This window comes from Hylaeus volcanicus, chromosome 5, assembly GCF_026283585.1.
Source record: "Hylaeus volcanicus isolate JK05 chromosome 5, UHH_iyHylVolc1.0_haploid, whole genome shotgun sequence".
Classification (NCBI taxonomy): Eukaryota; Metazoa; Arthropoda; class Insecta; order Hymenoptera; family Colletidae; genus Hylaeus; species Hylaeus volcanicus.
The window spans coordinates 2,941,122-2,963,076 of NC_071980.1; the positions used below are offsets into that span (position 1 = coordinate 2,941,122).

The 21,955-nt window shown below is 44.8% G+C and overlaps 1 protein-coding gene and 1 long non-coding RNA gene across 7 annotated transcripts in view; one reads left to right on the top strand and one right to left on the bottom strand.

The window, feature by feature from the left end:
* The window catches only part of LOC128877586 (amyloid beta A4 precursor protein-binding family B member 1-interacting protein), a 153,361-nt gene that overhangs the window by 121,900 nt on the left and 9,506 nt on the right, over positions 1–21,955 (top strand). For 5 of the 6 annotated variants that reach the window (XM_054125008.1, XM_054125010.1, XM_054125009.1 and 2 more), the window contains 2 exons: positions 2,778–2,877; positions 21,572–21,742. In XM_054125008.1, coding sequence (XP_053980983.1) covers positions 2,778–2,877; positions 21,572–21,742 — 271 coding nt within the window. Of the gene's footprint in view, positions 1–2,777; positions 2,878–13,759; positions 15,658–16,063; positions 16,268–21,571; positions 21,743–21,955 lie in introns of those variants that run through there. The other variant, XM_054125012.1, reaches the window with a different exon arrangement.
* On the bottom strand, positions 4,249–8,520 carry LOC128877589 (uncharacterized). Its single transcript, XR_008457262.1, has 3 exons — positions 6,917–8,520; positions 5,689–6,820; positions 4,249–4,452 (listed from the first exon to the last, which is right to left on the bottom strand). It is a non-coding gene; the product is annotated as an uncharacterized LOC128877589 (long non-coding RNA).

Genomic DNA, 21,955 nt, shown 5'->3' on the forward strand with positions numbered 1-21,955 from the left:
ACATTCTTTGGGAACCCCGATGATTTTCCTTGGGGTGTTCTAAATGCCGTAGTCTAGCGAGATTATCTCACTACATTCAAAAATATAATCTATATTTCCTAAAAAACAAATTCCCTTAAATCCGCAACAATCTTAAGCATCTTCCGAACGAGCTAGTATCCAGGAAACATCTGCGATTGTTTCTCGCGGTTTGGCTAGAGGTCTAGACATGTTTAAACACTTAAAATAGATTACAGCTTACCCGTTCGGTGTGTTCAGCGTTCGCGTCCGAGGTACGAATTCGATTCCCCCGATTCCTTTCCTTTCCTTTCCTTTCCCGCAAACGAAATGAAATCTACAGTTACTCTCCTCCTACGCACGGTGCTCGAAAATTGCTCACGAATCGATTAACTCCTCGAGTATTTCATCCGTGGAGTTCCTCGAGAAATTCGTTCTCCTATCGTTCGAAGGTATCTGCCGCGTGCACGTCAATAACACGGCTAAATATCCGTGACAATGCGCACGAGATACGGCGGACATAACATCCACGAGTTTCGCATTACAGGAAGAGTCGGCTTATCCGCTCGAATCTAATTGTTGTGCCTGTTGGCCGAATGGTGGTTACCGGGTCGTTCACCACATTCACACCCACACCGTCGCTCGACCCATCGGAAAAACAGTCGACACAGCGGTGTAATGGGCGACCCTCCGTGTTCTCGAGGACGTAAACCCTGATTTATCGAACCTGGTGCACCTCGCTGCGCTCGAAAATGTACGCACTTTTATTTCGCTGCGAGTTTCGCAGATTATTTCGAATTTTGATCGGCCGGTTCGAGTACGTGCGAGAATTTCATACTCTCCGATAGAGGAAGCCAAAGTAGGTACAGGAAAATATGGGATTCGGGTATTCTATCTTTAAAGACGCACTCTCACGTGCTAGAGATTCTTCCTTGGTCCCAAATAGCCAGCGTAGCTCTCGACTGAGAAATTTAGCCCAGTTTAGACGAACCATGTTTTCCTGCAGCCTGGTGTGCAGTAGACTGCGCACTCTCGTGCGTCGTGTTCGCGATTGCTCCTGTGCAATGTTCCCTTTATCGGGAGAGTGTTTTCCAACAAGTTCAAGCGCAGTTGCGCTTTTATTCTAAGATCTTCTAATCGAGGCATACACTCTACCAATCCGTACAAATTGGCCCTTGGCCGACCAAAACACGCGAGGAGTAGGACCATCGTGACGGAAGGGCATTCTGAAAAATCTTTCCCTGGAACCCCGCAAACGCTTCTCTAGCGGTGGCGCACAGCCAGCGGACTTCCGCGTTTTGAGCCATTAGCCGTAAATAATGCGAGAGCCGAGCTGCCCGCTCGGCCGTGTGTGTACATGCGGCGTTCTACGGCGGTTAATCAAGCAACAGCTCCGCGCTGTGAGCACACAATGCCTTCGGCTCCGAACACACACGACAAAACGTTTCGAGCGGACGGGAGAAAACTGGGCTCGCCGTGTGTACGCCGTGTACACGTTCCGTTGCGCCCGATAGATCGCCGCCCTCGCCTCTCCACCACGCTCCTCGGCCTAGTTCTCTGTGTACACCATAACACACGGGACCCCATGGCGCGTACCGTCGACGATTTCACGACGCCGATGGCCGAGCTTGCGGGTGAAACGGCTGGAAGCGCGCGAGTGGCTGGCGGGGTGAAATCGCTGCCTGAACATCGGGTAGAACGTCTGCGCTACGGACAGACTTTTCTCATCTCAACTCTTTCGCGGGTTGGTTGTTCAGAATTTGATGGACCATACGCCTCGATTAGAATGCTGTCTAATCCTTGCCAATTCCGAACCTGGCCTTTATAAATCTATAAAGGTACAACTTTCAAAAATTAGACCTGATTTTTTTAGCAACACTGTTTTGAGAATTTGAGGTTCTAAAGTAAATCCTTGTATTAATAATAAAACGCTAACCCTTAACCTGTACGAGACACATATTTCTTTGCAGAGGCATGTTTTCAATAATTGCTCCTCGAATGCCACAGTTCGTTCGTTTTTTGCTCCCGGAACAATGCTACGGCCTGGATACGTTCCAGTTTTCTGTTTTTCATCCCCGTCGCCGGCTACGGTCGTATTTCATCGACGGTAGCCCCGATTTCGCGGGAATACAGCAACACCACCTCTCTCTGAATTTTCGCTGCGCTCCGCAGTTCCGCGAAATTGATCCGGGGTCTGGAATTACTCGACCAGTGGAAGGAAATTGGGTGAGCGAATCCACGGGTCCCGCGCAAATCGCATTTCCATCCGAGCTGAGAACGTAAAAGGATCTCTACCGGGATTACTAGCTGCCTAGGTGTGGGGGGTGCCGTAAGAAACATGCAATTCAGCTCACGTTGCGAGAACTATCCTCGTTCCAGGGAATCGTACGTGGATTCCTACGGTTCGTCGAGTAATACACCCTGTTATCGATACCATTTTGTCCAAATCAACGGGATAGAATCGCGATAGGACCGCGCAATTGATTCGAAATGGTAGCATCTCTCGATCTAAGGATCAAGGAAATAAACCGAATTCTTGTTTGGTGATAGGAGCAAGGTGCAAAACGAACCGCTACAGGTAAACGTTGTCGACGAATAAATTTGTTGTTTCTTCCATAGCAATATTTTAGTTTCGATTAAACATGCCAGATGATTCGAAAAGAAATCGGCATTGAATTAATTAGATTTCTGTTTCGTATTTTCTTCTTGGGTGTATTTATATCCCAAATAAAATAAATACGAATGCCAACCACCCTCTAACCGATAAATCGATGTTTCAGGGTCTGGACAATGTGAGCTCGGCGACCCTCAGGCCTTTCAACTCGGACATCAACACGCCGAGGATCGACAGCTATAGGTTCTCCATGGCGAACCTCGAAGGTAAGCTATCTCTTTGACAACCACCCCCTCGACGGGGGAGAACGGCGATCATTCTATCTGGGCGCAATTTCCGTGGCCGCGTTGCTTCGTGCCACGAAGTAACACGTTTCGCAGAGGCAAAAAGTCGAACGTTCCCTTTTGTCCACCCTCGACATTCGTGCATTCCTTTCTCGACTCACCTTGTATATGGGGCAGTTTTTCTAGCCTTTCCACCCTCGTCTATTCCGTGCGTCGTCGTGAATAAGCTAACGGATGGGATCGCCTGGACAAAAGGGGATGTTTCATCTTGGCGAGATTGTGGCGTGTTTTTTCAGAATGCTCTTAGAGGACATACAAAAAGAGCCGGTATAAATTGAAACATACTCGTACTTTTTTCATAACACGCGTTTCGCTATTCATCATTGTTTTATTACTCTAATATATCATTCGGTTTCAACCAGAGACTATTACTAATATTCAAGTCCGAGAGAATCAGGAAGAAATTACTTTCATACAATGGCGCCCGAAGTATTTATACTCGCGATAATCCGTCGTTTATGGGAGACCATGCAACCATCGTTAAACATGTTATTTTTCCACGTCATTGGCAATTACGTCAACGCGATCTGAAGACGTTTGATATTTTTGTCGAGCGTGCCTCGCATCACAGCCGAAGGAATCGTCCTACGTAAACGTTTGACGCTCGCGACATCGAGCCGAGGACTAATGAGTTTTTCTGTGGACAGAGCGGGGAGTCCGGTAAAGAGCAATTCCCGGTGTTTTATTACACCTTGTAACGATTCCGTGGCGACACGATACGCGCCGATCTGGGCAGAAAACTCGTTTCGAGCAGACGATCGCCTACCAATAACGACGCTTTGCGGTCGTAAATCACGATTATCGGTAAACTTAAGCCCGAAATGGTCATCTCGGATAGAGGAAGCAGCAAAATATTGCCAGAGAACATCCACTGACGTCAGTAATGATTACTAGCGCGTTTAAACGAGTTTCATGAATATTATCTTCGCGTGGATGCATTATTTACATCGTATATGACATTTAGTAAGAACGTATTATCAAATACATTCGCATTCGAGAGGAACGTTCGGATATATTTTGAAAATCGAGCGTACAGCCGACAACGTTGCTAAAATCACTAAAAGTGATTCAATGTTGACTGCATTTACGCATTATTCGATGCATCGATGCACACAAATCTATTTAATTCGTTTATTATTGACGGTACACAACGTACACAAATACGAATTAGAGCTCGCTTTAACGTCGATGCTTATTTCGTGAATTATTTGCAAAATCCGGTTTATCTCCGAGCAGAGAATATCGTTCCGGGAGGTATAAAATACATGGCACGGAGATAATGTGAATCGTGTCTCTGTTTTCGGCGGTGATTTCGACGCTGGAACAGGCAAACACGTTCGAATAAAATTCGCTGTACAACTCGATGGGAAACACGTTCAGACGAGATACTTGTCATCGAAATTATGCACGTGACTGCACCCGCAATCTGTAGTAGTTATTATTCTTCGTGTTATGGATTTCGAAGTGCAGTCGGGTACGAAATCCGAGTCCTCGTTTCTGAAATTGAGAGGTTAAAGAAATTATGGAATAGGGACAGCCTCCGAGTGGGTCTCTATTGTTAAATATTTTCTGAGCCGTGAAAAGACGTAAAAGTGCAACTTACAATGGTATCTAGATCAGGATGGAAGAAATAAAAGTATAGGAGAGGGAACAATGAAAACAGTGTATCGAGGATTTAATAAACGTTGGAATTTCCCGCGAGATTTGATCGGAATCGCGGTTTTCAGGAGAATCAAAATGTCACGGATTGGAACAATTTTTCAGAGTTATTGAATTAATTTGTTGGTATTCCAACACCGGCTTCAATGCGTTCAATTCTCGTTTCGCAACTGACCAGTTTCGACGGTGGGCCCGATATTCGTCGGTTCTTTACGTTTGCAGCATCCGATACAGTTCTCCAGGCGAGCGAAATCGATTCCGCTCGAACAAGGCTCATTGTTCGCGTTTGTTTCGACGCTTGGTCGTGGTTGGAATCGCTGGTCACGTCCGAGCTCGTCGTCCCCCGCGGCCATTCTGCGGCAGCTGCAGTTGCAACTGCCGCGGAGCGTCGAGCCTCGCACCCACAACGTCTACCTTATCTGACATCTTTTGAACTAGCTCCAGCCTCCCCCTCGGTGCCACGGGAAAAATCCTAGGCCCCCGTTCCGTGCCGGCGTCCGCTTTCACGTCGTATCAGCGGATTTATGCTCGACGGTGCCGCATCGCCGCCCTAACCGCACGTTCCACGCGCTCGATAATATCCCGCGTTGCGGTTTCACGATCCCTCCTTCGCGCCTTCTCTGCCACCAGCTTCGCGGATCTACCCGTTCCTCCCTTTCCTTTCATCTCGATACCCGTGCTTGGAATTTCTTATTTTTCTGAGTAGTTTTCAATCGCGATCTGTTCTTTTCCGCGGTCGTTTAGGGGACGAAGGTGTTCTCTTCCGTTGCCACGTTTTCGGGGGGTCGAGCAAAATATTTGTATTCGTTAAATCAATTTAAAAAAAAAAGATGTCCGAATGTTCAAAGTAAAAACAAAGTTCAGTAAAGGTTTAATGGCTACTCAAGTGAAAGATTAGAAACTAAAACGATGCCAACGATGTAACAACCGGATTAATCGTTTAATCGCGGAAAATTGTTGGAAACGAGAACGAAGCCGACGGGAATAGTCCTACTTGATAAATTTATAATGTAACGAGAATTCGTTTCACACGCGATTCTCGCGCACTTATAAATCTCGTTAATTAACGCTTACCCGGTGTTGAAATCCGAGTCTCCGTGGCAGTGTCGTTATCGTGGCGCAATAAGCTTGTCGCGGCCCTTTCTTTTTACCCTCGTTCGTGCCCTTTGGTTCTTTCACGCTCTCACTTTCCACTTCGCGTTAATTATTCGTCGAACTTTCGCTTGTACTTCCTCGAAGGGGCGGAGACGATTCAATGGCAGGCATACAGCGTTCTCGAAAGTGTAAGTAGTTTGGGAACCGAGTAGGTACAGGATTAAATTATATTCGGATGTCCGAATTTTGTTTTTTAACGTTTACACGATAATGTGAACGAACACCTTGTTAAAATCCATTTACGAGAGCATCGTTCCCACCACTAAACCACCCACGCGAGAGTTTTGCTTTGGATGTCCGCGAATCAAGCGCTCGCGAGAGTTAGCGAGGTGATGGCGGCTTGTCCGGTATCGCTCGAGGACGGACAATCGATACGGTAATACGTCGATGCTTTCTCGTTCGAGTCGCGTACGAAACGACAGATTTATGATACCATAGCTGAGGAAATTATTATTTTTATCCGTCTGTGTTAATGGTTCGCGTGGGACCTAATTTGTTGCAAAATTTATCTCCATTTTCGTGCTTTTAGCAGGCGCGAGAATGAATCATTTATTACTGTTATAAACTGTGCTCGAATGAATCACTCGTTGCTCTTATAATATTCCGCTCGGATTAATCATTCTCACGTTACAAATAATGCTCGACCTACGGCGTGATTACGGTTTGTTTCGAAGGCTTCGTGCCGCATGGACGTATAATGGAGATGGTGGACGTTCCGAGGCGCGTAGAATTCGAATTATTTCGTTATTTATTTGCTTTATGTTCTGTTCAATTTTCAGTTAAATGTCTTTCATAAGGTCTTATTAGTTTGGCGTTCGTGAATATAACCTAGGAGATTTTAACAGCGAAATGAAACGTACAATATCGCTCCCCTCTAGGGAAGTTCGGCCGAATAAAATATGCAGGGATTAACTTTTCGCGACTTCCCTTCGCCAGGCTCCCAATTTCGCCGCCATATTGTCCCAACGCGAATAGAACGCAATAGCGATTAATCCTTTGGGCACACGTTTGGCTTCTTTCGAGACGCTTTCATGTCGCTGCTTTTCAATCTCTGCGGAAGAAAAGAAGCATGGATCCTTAATGAAGAAGGCTGTCATTTGCTCTGTAAAATATTCGCTGTTCAAAGATGCATTAAACTAATACGAACCGAATACTCCACTTAGAAGATGGCAAGGAACCATCTTTGGGAAATCCTTTATTTGAACTAACTCAACGTAACAGTTAGAATCGGTAACAAGCTGCTTGAAAACCCTCGGAGGGCAGCGCAGGTGATCGCCCTAAGTTCGCGATCGCTTCCGGTTGACCGTAACTCGCCTCGAACCGGACGTTTCGCGCGAACTTATTATCGAGTCGTTCCCACAGCCGGTCCCAGCGAAAGAATACGCCAGCCTCGCTCGGTGCACGTATCGCACGCGTGTGTTCCTTGCTCGTGAACGATACCGAGCTCTCGGGAGGGTCGGCCCGCGATATCGACAATCATAAAGCTGCCGTGCTTTATCAGCGCGCGTTTACGTCGCTTTCGAGGGACGGAAATCGCGCTTTCGATCGTCGCGATTGCTCTTCCCCTATCGCCTCGCGTGAAACGAGGTCCAACGGCCTTTGGGAAAAGGTGCGAAGCACTGAACGTTTTTTCTTCGACGAACTGCGCTTTCCGAGTCAGCAGACTTCTGGTATCGTTGATCGCGCGAAAAAAGACACCGACGTACATGCGAGACGCGACGAGACACTGCGAAGCTGCCAACTGTCGGCTTGAACAAATATTCTTTTTAGAAATTCTGGAACGGTGCACGGAGTATTTTACTATATTATTTTGAGTCGTAAACGTGAATATAAATTGAATAATGTCTGCAGAGAATAATAATTGAAGTAATTATCGCGTTATTAACGTAAAAGGTAGTCGCGTAAAAGCGTGAATCGATCGTCGAGGCTTTAAGCTTGCAGCATCAAAGCAAGTTCATAGAAATTCTTACCTCAAACGAAGCCCTCTAACTCCATCAACGGTGCACCTGCAGTTCATTAAATTTTCTTAACCGAAGTAATTGTGCTAGCTTTCTGTAAATATGGAAAAGCGAAATTTTTCGCTCGGGTAAACGAAAGCGTAATTTCCCATTACTCCGATGAAAGTCTTCTTCTGCTATAATTTCATTGCCCTGTTACTGCAAGAAAGCTCCGCTCGCAATCCGAACCGCGTCGGAATGAAATTACATTTCACGTTGAGCGAATAACATTTTTATCCGAGTAACGGACGACGCAAATAAATCGCTGTTGGCTTCATTTGTCATCTGCTAAAAAAATAAATAAAAAAATGCATTGCCCATCCGTGGTACACGCCGCGTCGTACATCCTCGTCAAAAGGTGCTCGCGGTTGTAACAGTATTTCGCAGTGAAAATTGCGAGAGTCCTTTTCGAGCGTTTTTCGATCGTCGAGCGTGTCAGGTGCGGCCGTTGTCGTTCGACGACGCTTAAATCATCGCGCGTGGATAAATACGTGTTCATTCTGCGTGCACGTTCACGCGTGTATCCCTGCGGGCGCAAGATACCGTATTTCACGGTCGCTTTATTGCTGAAACGTGTCTTTACGCCGATTTACCTTGCTGGGAGCGAGCGCGTACTTTCGCGACGAGTTATTACCCGCGATCGTAAACGCTCTTTACGATGTGCAGGAAATTACTTTAATTCGCGGACGAGGAAATTGAATCGGTAGCGGGTGGGCGGAGGACGAACGCGCGAGAGCAATTTCGGAAAAAGGAGTCGTTTCGTGGCCATTATGCCGCGCGAAACTTGCGTTCGCTCGATCGCGCGCGCACCGGGAATATTAATGGAAACAATTTAATCGCGCTTTTCGACTAACTGTCCAGCAACGGTTTCAAACTGATGCATTTATAGGAAAGGAGCTGGATTTTTCGTGTAGCGTGTTTCTTATGTAAAAGCGTCGAGCAGTGAGAAAAATAATAAACATTCTTCTAAAATATCGATGTAGCTATATAATCGTAGTATCGTAACAATGAACTGAATTATAAGTAGAATACTTCATTCATTGACTGGCAGTGAGCAGTCGTAAAGCGAGCAATATTCAAATCTCATAAAGCGCGTGGAACTAAACAAGAACGTTCAATGTTTAATGCAATTCAACCATCGTCTGTTGTGATGGTTCGACTAATAACCCTACCATAATGGTTACAATATGTTTCGTCGTTTCCTGTCTCCGTATGTAGCCATGGACCGGCATAACTAATACCGGAAGCCATGAAATTTTAACGACTTTGCGGGATTCGCTGGATGGCAACGGACGAACCGTTAAGTCGCCGTTTGGGCAATCATGTCGGAGAGAAATTGTTTAGAGAAATTGGTGAAAAGTATCTGATCAATTAAATCCCATTTTATGTCTAATTCGCCGAACTATTAATTCATTTTTCACAATTTTTCGAGTGAAAAGCGTAGAGCATAAAATTAAGCGCAAAAACGAAACCACGAACGCTGTACCAATTATTTCAGTCCCCCTTTAATTGGCTATTTTGAAGTACCTGATGTATTAAATTCAATGAAACCACATAATATTCACAAATTATTTATACAGATTAATTATATTACGTTTCACGTTGAATCAATGAACGACCATCCAGATATCACCTTAATCGAATAAAGGATCGCACCGCTGGCACCCAGCGTTTATTCGCAATTTATTATTCGAGTGGAATTCCGCCCATCTCTGGTTTCATTCCACATTCGGTCTTCTCGTTCGCGGCAAGCTAGTAATTAAAATGTAAATTTTTTCAGCGGCCGGGTGGACGTCTCGGTTGCGTTTTATCCGGCGTCCTTTTATGACTCGCGAATTCATTCGCGTTGACAAATTGTTTCTTCTCAGCCGGGAGCGTCCCGTGGAAGAGGTTTCGCGAAGGAATTGCCGCGGGCACTCGCGAGTAGCTGCATGACTGAACCGGTCGTATTAGGTTCCAAGTTTCATCCGACGAATAACGTCGCGACTTTATTCCTGTGTCGTCTCAGGTCCTCGGGCATAATTCACCTCGTGGATTTTATTACGATTCCGAGACGCGGTTTTCTTACCGCCGTGTGGATGAATTTATTTCCCTGGGATGGCGGAGGGGTTGGGGGTCGTGGCACGCGATGAACGTCCCGCGGTTAAGAACGGAGACGATGGGGGAGACGCGCTGGAAAATTTCTCTGGTTATTAAATGGCGCTCCTTTGGGGAGAATAAAGTGTAAAGAAGCGACAATGCGCCTTGTCGAAATAAAAACTTTCTTTGTACGCAGAGTTCTTTCGATTCTTTCGATTTTTTCATTACTTTCGTGATTCAGGTAAAGTTCCATATTAAAGAACTTTTTCTAACGATAGAATTATTTTGTAACTTTATTCGACATTCGAATAATAATTTCGTTGTAGGATGATTACGTCCTCGAGCGAAACGGCGCCAAAACGAGAACCTCGGTGCAAGCGCCGTGAAAAATTATTGCCGCAGATTAGTCCACTCTGGCTGCTTGCGACATACCTAAAGTGACTGTCATTATATCTCACGGTGGTGTTGCAGCCTGACTAACGAGGAGTGCACACGCTGCACACCGCGTTTGCAGCTGTTTTGTATCGCGCCCAGACCGTCTTAAAGTTCTTACGTCGCGTTTAACCTAATTACATACTTTCCTTGCGAGGAACGGTCCATGAACCGGCGCGTCGGTCTGCTTAATTGCACGAGGAAAAAAAATCCCAATTTCCCGTACGCCGCCCCCTTTGCTGCGACAACCTGTCGTCGTGTCAGTCACGTTAAAAAACGATCTTGGACAGTGCTATTAAAATTGCGATGCTCGATCTGCTTTACGACTTTCTTTTTACGATCGGTGTCTTATCTTGCTAATGATAACATATTGCGACGTCTGACTCGGCCTTGATGTCTTTTAAAACGCGATTAAAGAAAAATGATGATCGTCGATCCGATACTTTTTGACAGTCTCAAGGATTTTGCGAATTTCAGTCCAACGTGTTATCATTGACTTTAATTGTCATTTGCAGACTTTGAAGTTGGCAGATGCCTTGCGGCTTCTTTAGAATATTTTTCTTTTTAGTTTGAACCAATTTGATATTCAGCAAGTTAACGATTTCCCCTACATTCAGCACCGCTGCCCCTTTAAATTCGTTCTCGGCTAGAAGTCGTGACTAATTTCTCGTTCGTCACCGTTTTCTGACTTCCCCAAACGTTCGTGCAAGCTCCTCGACGGTGCGTGCACACGCAACACCGAGAGTTGCAGTTGTGTGCACACTACCAGACCTAATAAAACGAGACCGTTCGTGACGCAGGGCGGGGCTCATTAGTTAATTAAACAAACTGTGGGTCACGTGCACGCGATCGAAGGTCACAGTCCCCTTTTCTTACCCTCGTACCTCGTTCTTCAGGCGTTTCCCCGCGCAGCTTGCAATTAATTTCACCAATGATTCATTTTTTAAAACATTTAATTCCAAAATTAATCCGACACCTTCCAACATCTCAGACTTTCAGTCGAGCGGTATATCCAGAAAGTACTTGGATCTGTATACCAGTCACCATCGATCCTATCGAAAATTTGTGTACAACGAACGAGTTTCTACATTCGATTTCCAACAACTCTTCTTACACGCCTTCCTGCTTTAAAAGTTTAACGAGATATCGCGGGTTTTCTGATTATCAAGAATTCTGCGACGTGAGATTAGATTTTAAGTCGAACTAGCTTATGCTTCGAATTTCGTCGCGATAAATTCAGTCGTTGTAAACATTCGATTTGCGTTTTAATTATACAGATCATGCGAGTTAAGACATTACACGTCTTGTAAAGGAGATTGTTTACTTTTCACAGCAAACGTTGGTTTGCTTACAAATTCTGCCGTGGATTATCGAGATGACGATTGAATCGTAGTCGGGTGAGACTGGGAATCAATCTGCAGGCTACAGAGCCTGCAAATTGTCACGGTAATTGCAACACGACTGGCACACGCGAACGGTTTCGCTTCCATTGTGACAGTCGCTCGTAGCGTGGAATGTATCGGCTGCCAATTAAGCGAGATAGGAAATTGTTGTTGTCCTTTCGGGGAAAAATATCGCCTCGTCAGCGCGAGTTTTTCGGGCCAGTGCAACGACCATGAAAAATACTCCGCGTGCGTGATTCTCGAATGAAAAAGTGAAATACAGCAACCATGAAAGAATAGTTAAATAACTATATTACTGACTGACTGTACAAGTATCGTCGAGAGTTAAAATTTATTGTTAACGATCGCGCACAGTTTCATTCTCAAACGAGCGAAGAAGCAAATGCGTCGAGCATCGCCGCGCGAATTCGCGTCTGCGTGGAGTGCTCGCGGAAACTCGAGTGCCAGGGAATAATTAAACAGCGAGAAAAAAGTGTCCTTTTGTTCCTTTTCGCGTGACGAAGTCCTCGCCTCGAGCACGCTCGAGTCGAGCGTTCGATTATTCAGCGGGCATTGTTTGATTCGCGCCACCCGCGCCTCGCTCAAATACGCTTTAATGCATTTGCGGTTCTCCTTTTCGAGCGGGTGCGCGCTATCGCAATTTGTTGGAAGACACTTGTGGGGAATCGAGGATGCGGGGGTTGGAGCGAAATTATTTATTGAAAATTAAACCATTTCTGTGGAAAGGGAACAGAAGGAGCAATGGTATCGAATAATACAATGCGATAAAAGCAATAACCGCATTCGTTCATCGGGATTAACGAATCGAGGAAATTCTAAAGGCGCATAGTTTATTTATATTTCTCTTTGTCGCAACGAATTTTCTGCACTAATCGACGGGGAATAATGCACGCTCGCGACGAAATAGAAAGAAATTAGATTCCTCCAAGTGGAGAAATCGTGCGCAGTTTTGCAATAACGTAAGCAGTTTTATGATTCGATTCCTACGCGAATATTCAAATGAAGTTACATGCTTTTAATTGGAATCAAATTTAGAACCATGAAACCCTGTGGTATAACTAAAAACAAGTGCAGAAGTCACGTATCGTATAAAACTGAGGCATTGTTACGTGATTTTTGGACTTTTGCAGCTGTACCTCCAGTTTCAAAATTAAATTAAATTCACAAATTAACCACGCCCATTAGCGCAGTAAAATGTCTGCTTTTAATCACAGCGTGCTTAAAATCCCAGCAAACTGTCCTACCGATACCGAGCCGATTGTTTTTAAACGTACACACGGCAGTGGCTCCCGTTATGGCGAATCGCGAAGACCGGTTTCCTCGTGCCGCAATTGGTTAAATATGACGCAGCTGTCGCCGTCAGATTCATTGGCGATAAAAGGTATGCGAAAGGTTATCCGTGGCTCTCATTAACACTCGTCGAAACGCGTGAAATATTTCAGCCCGCAGCCTCTCTTTGTTCTTTCCTGTTTCTTCCGTTCGCTCCCACGGGAGAGAACGTCGCCGCGGGGCTGTCAGAGCGATCTGTTCAACTCGCCGGCTTGACTAATTAATTTACTAATTATCGTCGTTTAATTGTCGAAGCGTGAGCCCCTCCACCATTCCCTCGAATGGGAGCCGACTTTAATACTGCGAGCATACTTTCTCCGGGGGTGGAAACGTGACTGGGGAGCAACTTCGAGCTTGTTATAGTTACTCGGAATAATTTTCGATTCTTTGTTACCTTTTTGTTGGTCTTGATAGCACGTTCGCAATCGAGGAAATAGAAATTTACAACGTGATAGACGAATTTCGTGATCTCATACTAAACGTGTTGCGATTCATTCGACCATCCAATCGAGTGAACCTGCGAATAAATTACTTCCCATTCTTTAATCAGTCAGTCTCGGAGTAAAATGTCTTTCGTATTCTGATTTAAGCGTTTCCGATCGAATCAAGTATCTATTTAACAGCCACCTGTGATCCGTAAATCAAACGTAATAAATAATATCTGCCGAGCAGGTGCAAACGGATCCTCATGCACCTGCTCGGCAGAAATTATTTATCACTTTTGGTTTTCGAACTGAAACGATCGCGAGATGTCGATATACGAGGTGTCGAATATTACTGTCAATAGCTTACCAAATCCGCACTAAAAACGGGTGACTGACAGTGAGCGACGGATCTAGTTCAGAAATATACTACTCGCGATAAGGGCGGCGCGGCAAAGTCATAGATAGTGTGACGGTATCGATGATCGTTGGCACAGAATTGCTGATTACTCGGTTGACTCTCTCGGCCAATTACGTCATTCGAGTCAAGGGGTCAGACGCAATTGTTTCCAACCGACGCCACCGTGGAAAACATGATTTTCGTCGGTAGCTGATAGAGCGGAGAAAAAATGGCCGTCCAAGACGAGCCACTCCGATGATTTATGCGGTTCGATCAATCTGGGTTACCGCGTTATCGTTCGCTTTGCGTATTCGCATAATCGTCAGGGGGTGAACGAACCTGCGTCTGATCGCAATCGTGGCATTTTGCAGCTTACAAGTGCGAGTGTGAGTGTGAATGTCAGTGAAACGTGAATTCGATGGCCAAGGTAATATGCACGCTGCGTAGATAGATCTTTATCGAAGCATTTAAGAACTGTACATTCTTTGGTTTTTTTTTTTTTTAAGTACAGTGATTCATTTATAAACTTTACGCTTCTAGTCTATGCATATTATAATAAAATTTTGTGTACAAATGATAACAAGATCTGCGAATAGAAAGCAAACCGAGATACTATTTCTGGAAAAGGAAATACGCGCAGAATTATTCCGTTGATAGAAAAGAAGCGCGAGTCGCGCGGTTACGTAAGTCACTATCGAGTTGTCGATAGGCAGCCAATCGAAGCGCGTCTAACGAGCAAAAGAAGAAGCTCTAACGCGTCCACGGGGCGCCGATAACCGTATCGGACGGCATTAATCACCGCCTCTCCGTATCCTCCGTTGTTCCCGACGTGTTTGACACGCTCGACTCGCTTAGGCGACACGAATCGCAACGCGAATTAGTTGTAAACCCGGGGAGAACGATCCACGAGGCGTTGAACGGCGTCGATTGTAATTTATCAAATCGCCGTCGGCGCCCACACTTCAATCAATACGAATCTTCTGCTGGGTCCGTGAACTCTCTTCCGTTCACGCGCTCCGATGGAAACGCAAGAGGGTGTAAACGCGGCTCCACCGTCTCTGGTCAACCCTGTCACAGCTGTAACAGCCTGTCTAAATCGTTCAGTGGTTCCATTCTTTTTTTAATAATATTCTGAAATCCGATTTTAGTAAATCAAGGTACACAATATTTTTATTCTCTTTTGATATTAAGGACTTAATATTTAAAATTTGTCTATAGTCCATCTGAAAAAAAATCACGAAATTTGGCGCATCGACTTTATAGTACAGAGCATCGATGCCATAGAATTTTTTTGATAGAATCCTGCCTTGTAATTGATTCGTAGACATCGCGGTTACTTTCGTTAATCGGGATATGGATTTAGCCGTATTGCTAAAATAACGCAGCCGTTTCAACGAGTCGACGATCCCGGGAGAATAATTTTTAACGTTAATAGCGGTCTAATGGACGCCTGGCGTAATTCCCCGTGCACGTCCAACCCTCTTTGCACCGAGGCGGAGGCACACGAGTGGTATACGGTGCGGGAACACCTACACGCAAGCGTGGAACGCGTCCGCGTGGAAAACTCTCGAGGCAAGAGGCAAGTGTGTTCACCTTAAGGCTCGAGGCCTTTAGTCGAACGCCGCCGTACGCGCTGTAAACACCATGCGTTCGCGTCGCGAGTCGCGTTTACTCAGATCGTCCTCAACGATCATTCGCGTCGCATCGATCGGCGAAACCTGATTTCTCGGCGGCTTCGACGACGAAATAAGTTGCACAGTCCAACTTCCGATTTCTGTGCTCTGTTCACGCGTGCTCCGAGTTTACGCGCTTCGACGAGTTCTTTGGTGAGTTTTTTCAAAGGTGGGGAACCTGTGACATTCTCGTGGTTTTCGCTGAGAAATTGTAACTTTGTTATTGTCATTCGTTTACGAAGTAGTAGCTGGTCCGTTTATGAATTTTAAATAAATTTTAAATACCAATCTTAAATCTTAACTCGTGTCCTCGATATCTACTCATTTTCTAAAGAGCCTTCTGCGTAAGCTTAACCATGGTGTTTATAAATAAATCACCTCATTGCTAAAAAAAAAAAAAATAAATAAATCACAGCAAACGCTATTTAAATCGTTTACTCATAATCATTGAAAATTCATTGACACGCTGGCTTCCCTTGCCAAAAGGCTCCCCACCTCTGTAATGGAGTAGACGAAGTGCTGTTGGCAAGCAGATGTTACCGCGAGTTTGTGTTGACAGTTGAGGAAAGTCACAGTGTTTGCGTCCGCGTGGATAAGCGATCAAGAATCTTCCATTCGTCGCTGAGATGGTCTGATCGAGGAATGCCGATCAGAAACCGCGGCGAAACCGATTGGCGGAGATCGACGTCGCTGCCATGGGATTCGAGGATGTTAGGATGTTTCGGTAGCAACGAGAGCATACTTGGTTATGTGACCGCGAAAGGTACGTCGACTCCGTCGCGACCAATTAGCGCAGTGGTTCTTAACCTTTTTAAGCTCGCGGTTCGGAGAAAAAAGCCTGGCACAGTTGTTGATCATGAGTGATCGCACAGTCCGAGCATCTGTGTGTATAATTCTGTTTGTTAAACGATTCGACCTGGTCTTTCGGAGCCTATTTAATAAACAGTCGTATTGTGTCGTTGATATAAAAATAATTGTTCACGGGCAGATACCTATCTCTTATCTAGTTAATGCGTGGGAATTGTTCTTTTTTTTCATATTTAACATTAACAAAGATCTAGAATCCTAATTTGCATAAGTACGACGTAGAAAATAGCTTCAAAACAGTCAGAACATTCTTGTTATCTTCGCTAGAAAAAATCCTGAATGTGCCTAACGATATCTCTGCCTGTTTGATTCAGAAACCGCAATCTTTCGAAGTAAAAGCGAAATCTATTCGTGGCATTCCTTGTAATACTGACCGCAGCTCATGTTTTTTAGTATATCTCATCGGAGAATCCTAATCTATCCAACGTTTTCCATGTTCTTCGTAGTAGGTTCTCCTCGATAAATTCTACGAATCGATGAGTATACTTTCCAAAGAAAGTAAATAGAATAAGTGACCGCTCGTGGCTGAAAATATCGTATTAATTTACAAGAGCTCGCAGATATTACGTCTTAAATAAGATTAGAAGACTATTTATCCGACCCACGGTCTCCTTCGATGCCAAAAAATTTCTTCCAAGATTCTAAATAGTAGTTAAATCCATAGCTGGTTAGTTTGATGGTCGATCCGCCTCTGCTAAAGACCAATGAAGAGTTTCCTTCTTCCTGATTCGGTTAATATATTCCACGGGAGTAAAAGCCGCGATATACCGGGTTAAAGAAGCGCTGAATCAACGATTGTTACACGAGATGAATCGCGGAGGAGTTGTTAAGTCATACCGTCCACGCGTCCGCCGTACGATAGCCGCGAGAAAGCAGATAGAAAGCGGCCTTCTCGGCGTTGTTCTGCCAGGAGAACGAATTCTACTCTCTTCGGATCGCTTTCGTCGCGATAAGACGCGTTTTGTTCTTTCGCTATTTTTTCCATCTTCCAATCTTTCATTCTTTTTTCTTTTTTGTCGTTCGCAACGGAACGGGGCTCGTTTCGTCGGTGCATAATTTTCAACGCATCGCTGGCATTAGCGAGACTCGGCTTTCATCGAGGCGAGTTATCGCGGCGCGATTATCCTGTTGGGAACGAAGGAATTGTTGCATCGAGTTTCCGCTTAGTCAGGATACCGAGGCTTAATGGCAGAGTCCAATGGTTTTGTTTTACTGCTTTTTCTGCTAAATTGGAGGATTCCGGTGCGGATCGAGACTCGCTTCTCGAATGTGCAAGGAACGAAGGGGAGTTTATTCTTGGAACGAGAACTTAGCATTGCAACGTGCACCTTTCTTTGGATTGTTCCACAAGCACTCCGAGGTTTGGCGTAGATTGGAAACTCGATGTTTGGGATGATCTTTCGCGAGGTGTAAAAAAAGTGTAGGGGAAAGGTATCTCAACATCCTCAATTTTCACTTGTACGTTAATCTCAATATATCCGTATATCTCAGCTAGGAACGTCAATTTCGTAACGTCGTAACCCTAAAACGAATACGTACGTTTCCCGGGTACGAAAAATAGTGTGTAGCTCCTCCCGACAGGTAGGGTCATCGAGGAACATTGAACGTAGGAACAATCACGAACTGTGTCGTGCGTGGCCGACGCTATACAGCCTCGACCGCGGGCTCCCTAAAAATTTTATAGTTTCCTCGCAGGGCACGCTCTCCCACGCGCGGCTGGACAAGGAAAACGTGTCGTATCGTCGAAAACGATCGTCGCCACCAGCGGACGTGGTTGGGCATTAACGCGACTCGAAACACTGGCTCACGTGCCTCTGTGTCAGCAGTGAATCCTTCTGGGAATACAAATTGGACGGTTTTCTCGTGGCGTCTCATCATCGGGTATCATGAAACGACTAACGGTAACTCACGGTGTATTCGCGAGTCCCGACCTTCTCTGGCTTTATTTAACCGCATCGTACGTGGAAAGTGCACGCACGCGTGCTCGAAACCGTCACGGTTTCGTTTTCGTTTAGAGCGAAGCACTTGTTGTTAGAGGAATGCACGACAACGCGTAAATGAACGATTATTTGCGTTCTTACGAGCGAAGAGGTAATTAGGGAAGGTTTTCGAGTCAGTGGAGTCAATGGTCGGTCGGTGAAGTCATTGGGAAGGCATTTCTAGGAGACTTGGTTGAGTAGCACGAACAGATGTAGAATTCTTTTTATAATTTTGAAAATTTTTGAAACGGTCGTATTCAAGCCATTATTATTTAAGCATCTTAGTTTTTTCGTGGACCAGCTGTGTCTCGCTTATTTTGGAGTATTTCGGAGCAGGTGCTCTCCATTTTGCGACTGATTGCCTTATACCATAGCTGATTCTTATCCGCTGATCCTTATCCAATTGCGCCGTAGCACACTATCGTACCGTGAAGACGACTATACCGTGTTACGAGTGTTTGGAAACAGATGTAGCAAGCTCGATTACTCGAGGTTACTAATTTGCCTTTTAATTTTCAAAATTTACCTTACATTTCTAAAGGGAATATTTATTTTTATAAAATATTTCATTTTCACCTGCAACTCTATCTCAAAGAGCAAACGAAACAAAGAATCCACGGTTAATTTATTCAAGCTCGCTTGAAATTTCGCGTCGAGTTTTAAGCTCCAAGAAACTAGCGAGGCATTATCATAGATAACGCAAGAGGCGCAGCGTCGTTTTCCAGCGAGTTTCCATGCCGTGCATAAATTCGTTTCGAGGAACTTCCGCTCCCATTGTTATCGTACGTGTCCCTACGCGTTTCGTGCTCGTCGCGAAGCGCCTCGTATCATTTTCCCACCGGAAAATTCTGCGTCAGCGAGGCTGGAAATTCGACACGAGCCGCGAACGAGAATCCGATTGATAAAGTTTGCTCGAGTTTCTTGGGTTTCCTCCTCTGTCGTTCGCGAGGAGATTCGCGTGCAGTCGCGACGTGCAGTCGGACAATTCCGTGCGAGATACCGTCGCATTCCGCGTCGACTTCGTCATTCGTTCAGCTATCGTTGGTGGCGTCTATGAACTCCGATGCGCCGCGAGAGAAACGCTCTTTGATCCGGAAGAAAAGCGAAATCTGGCATGACGCGAGCAACTGATTCGCGGAAAATTAGTTACAGAGAGGTCTGGGAGTTCGTAGGAAATCGATGGCTGGTTTATTTAGAAAATGGAACTTATGGAAAATTGGCGAGTTCCAAATAACGAATACAAAATTAGAATCCATTGACGGGAACTTTTTAAGCCACTATCAACACGAACATAATCACATGGAAAAATTTGGGAATGAATTAAAAAATTGTTGATACAGGCTTATGCTCTTATCGTAACACTAGATCGTTCATTTTTTGTTCGCTTGGTCTTATATAAGCCCCATCGCGGTATTTATTTACTCGATTCGCTCGCACGAGGTTCCACGTTCCAAATTGAACACGATCTTGACACTAATTCGCAAGTAATTGATCACCTCGGATTAGCCGTACTCGTTCGTGCTTATACGCGAATGTACGACTTGTTTAGGCGTATCTAGAGCGAATTATGCGTACACTAGAGCGGAGTGTAAAGAACTCCGGATTGAGAGCCTACACGCGTGCCCTTAGTTGCACTCTTGTGACGGAATGTCTCAACGCCTTCGCGCGAATCCCAGGAATCTCATTTTTTAATCGGCGTCTGGTAATTACGATTCGTGTTATGAAAAGAGGGCGAATCTCTAGCTCTCTTAGTAGGAAAATAACGATGACGACAGTAATGAATTAGTAAAGGAAAATTGGTACCTGGGATGCTAGAGAATTTCTAAGAAATCTAAGAAATGCGATGAAAGAATATATGTTGTTCTTAAAAATTCCCTTTTGTAATATAAAAAATAAAAATAATAATAAATTGTCTTCTTCGTTTAATATTATTTTAGACGAATATCAACAGTGGAAGGAACTAAATTACTTTCATTTTATCCAGGTTTTATCGCAGTTTCCTGTACTATAATTGGTCCATGGAGTGTATATATGTATATATATATACACACCATAATACAGTTGTGCAATCCACTTAAATAATATCGCCAGCACCAAGGAATCGTCTGTTCCTCATCGTGTACGAGCTAATATCGTTAATTATCGTAACGAAGTTGGTATTATCACGTGTGGGTAACGATCCAGGATAATTATTACACTGCGCAGTCTAGGCACACGCGGAGAACCGTGTTCAGATCGTCGAGTTCTTGTACCTTTCGATTTCGTATGCGACGCTTCCTGGAAGATTTTTGCAACGCCTGAAACCGGTCGAATAAAAGAAAGCGCGAAACCAACGACGACGCGTAATTATTGTTAGCTAAACCCGCGGATTGACAGAGTTCTTATCTAATTACAAAAGAAATAAAATTGACATAATGGCGCCAATGGAATCCAATGAAATTCACTATTAGCTTATCTTTTGTAAAGCTTATATAATTGACCTACGGAGAGTCGTAGAATAATGCATGACGCTGAGACTACGTCCTGATCACTATCATTTCCTCCGAAGATCGCAGTCCTCCTTTGAGCAATTGAAGCAATTAGGTTTCTCAGAAGCAAACCGAGTGCGTATCGGGAGAATCTGTCTCCGAATGCATACTGTCGAGAGTAAAAGCGAGGCACGCGTCGGTCCAACGTTCTCGTCGGTTTTCAGAGGATCGAAGGAGGGACCGCGGTCGAAGATTACGGTCGCTGGAAACTGGTAATGGTCGACGCGAATTATGAACGATCCGTCGTTGAAACCAGTTTCGCGCTAATTGCTCGTACGATTGTACGGTCATCTGGTAACCGCGCGCCAGCCGATCGCCTGTTCCTCGAACGTAAAACAAGGCCTCGGATCGCGGCTCGTGTACCTGACCTCGTGCAATTCAGCGAAAGTCCTTGAGTCACCAAGAAACGGACGACTTTAATTGATACTACGATTCGTTTGTCCACGCGAACCGACCAATCATTCGCTGGCTCGATCTCGCGATTATATCTGAGCAGTGAACTCCTTGCAATCTTGTGTGTGTGTTCAGTTCGTTGTATTAGGTTGTCCCGAAAGTTTCTTTTATTTTATTAATAAGTAGTACATGGACAATATTTTATGTTCACATTAAATTATCACCCGGTGTCTTATTCTGTAATTTAATTAGAGTATTTTCACCTTTCCTTTGCTAACAGGTTTGTCGATATCGTTGCAGATTCCCAAGATGTCGATCTCGACGCCATCCTCGGCGAGCTGTGCGCCCTGGAGCGTCGCTGTGACGGCGACATCGCCGCCACGCCAGCTCCGGATTCTCAGAGACAGGGCCGACCGAACAGCACCAGGATCACAGCTGGCGACAATACCGATATCGGCAAGAACGAAGGAGGTGATTTCTTTATTTTATTTTCGTTTAACGTCTTCGCTTGGCCGTAGGAAAAGGAGAGCGAAACAATGAGTAGTTTAAAAAAAAAGGTTTGAGAAGCATGGATTACTTATCTTTGAAAAATTTATATAAATTTATTCTACTGAAAGAGACCTGTCCATAACACTGGGCGAGTACAATGTTGCATAAGATTGCTCGGTATTAGAATTACATAAG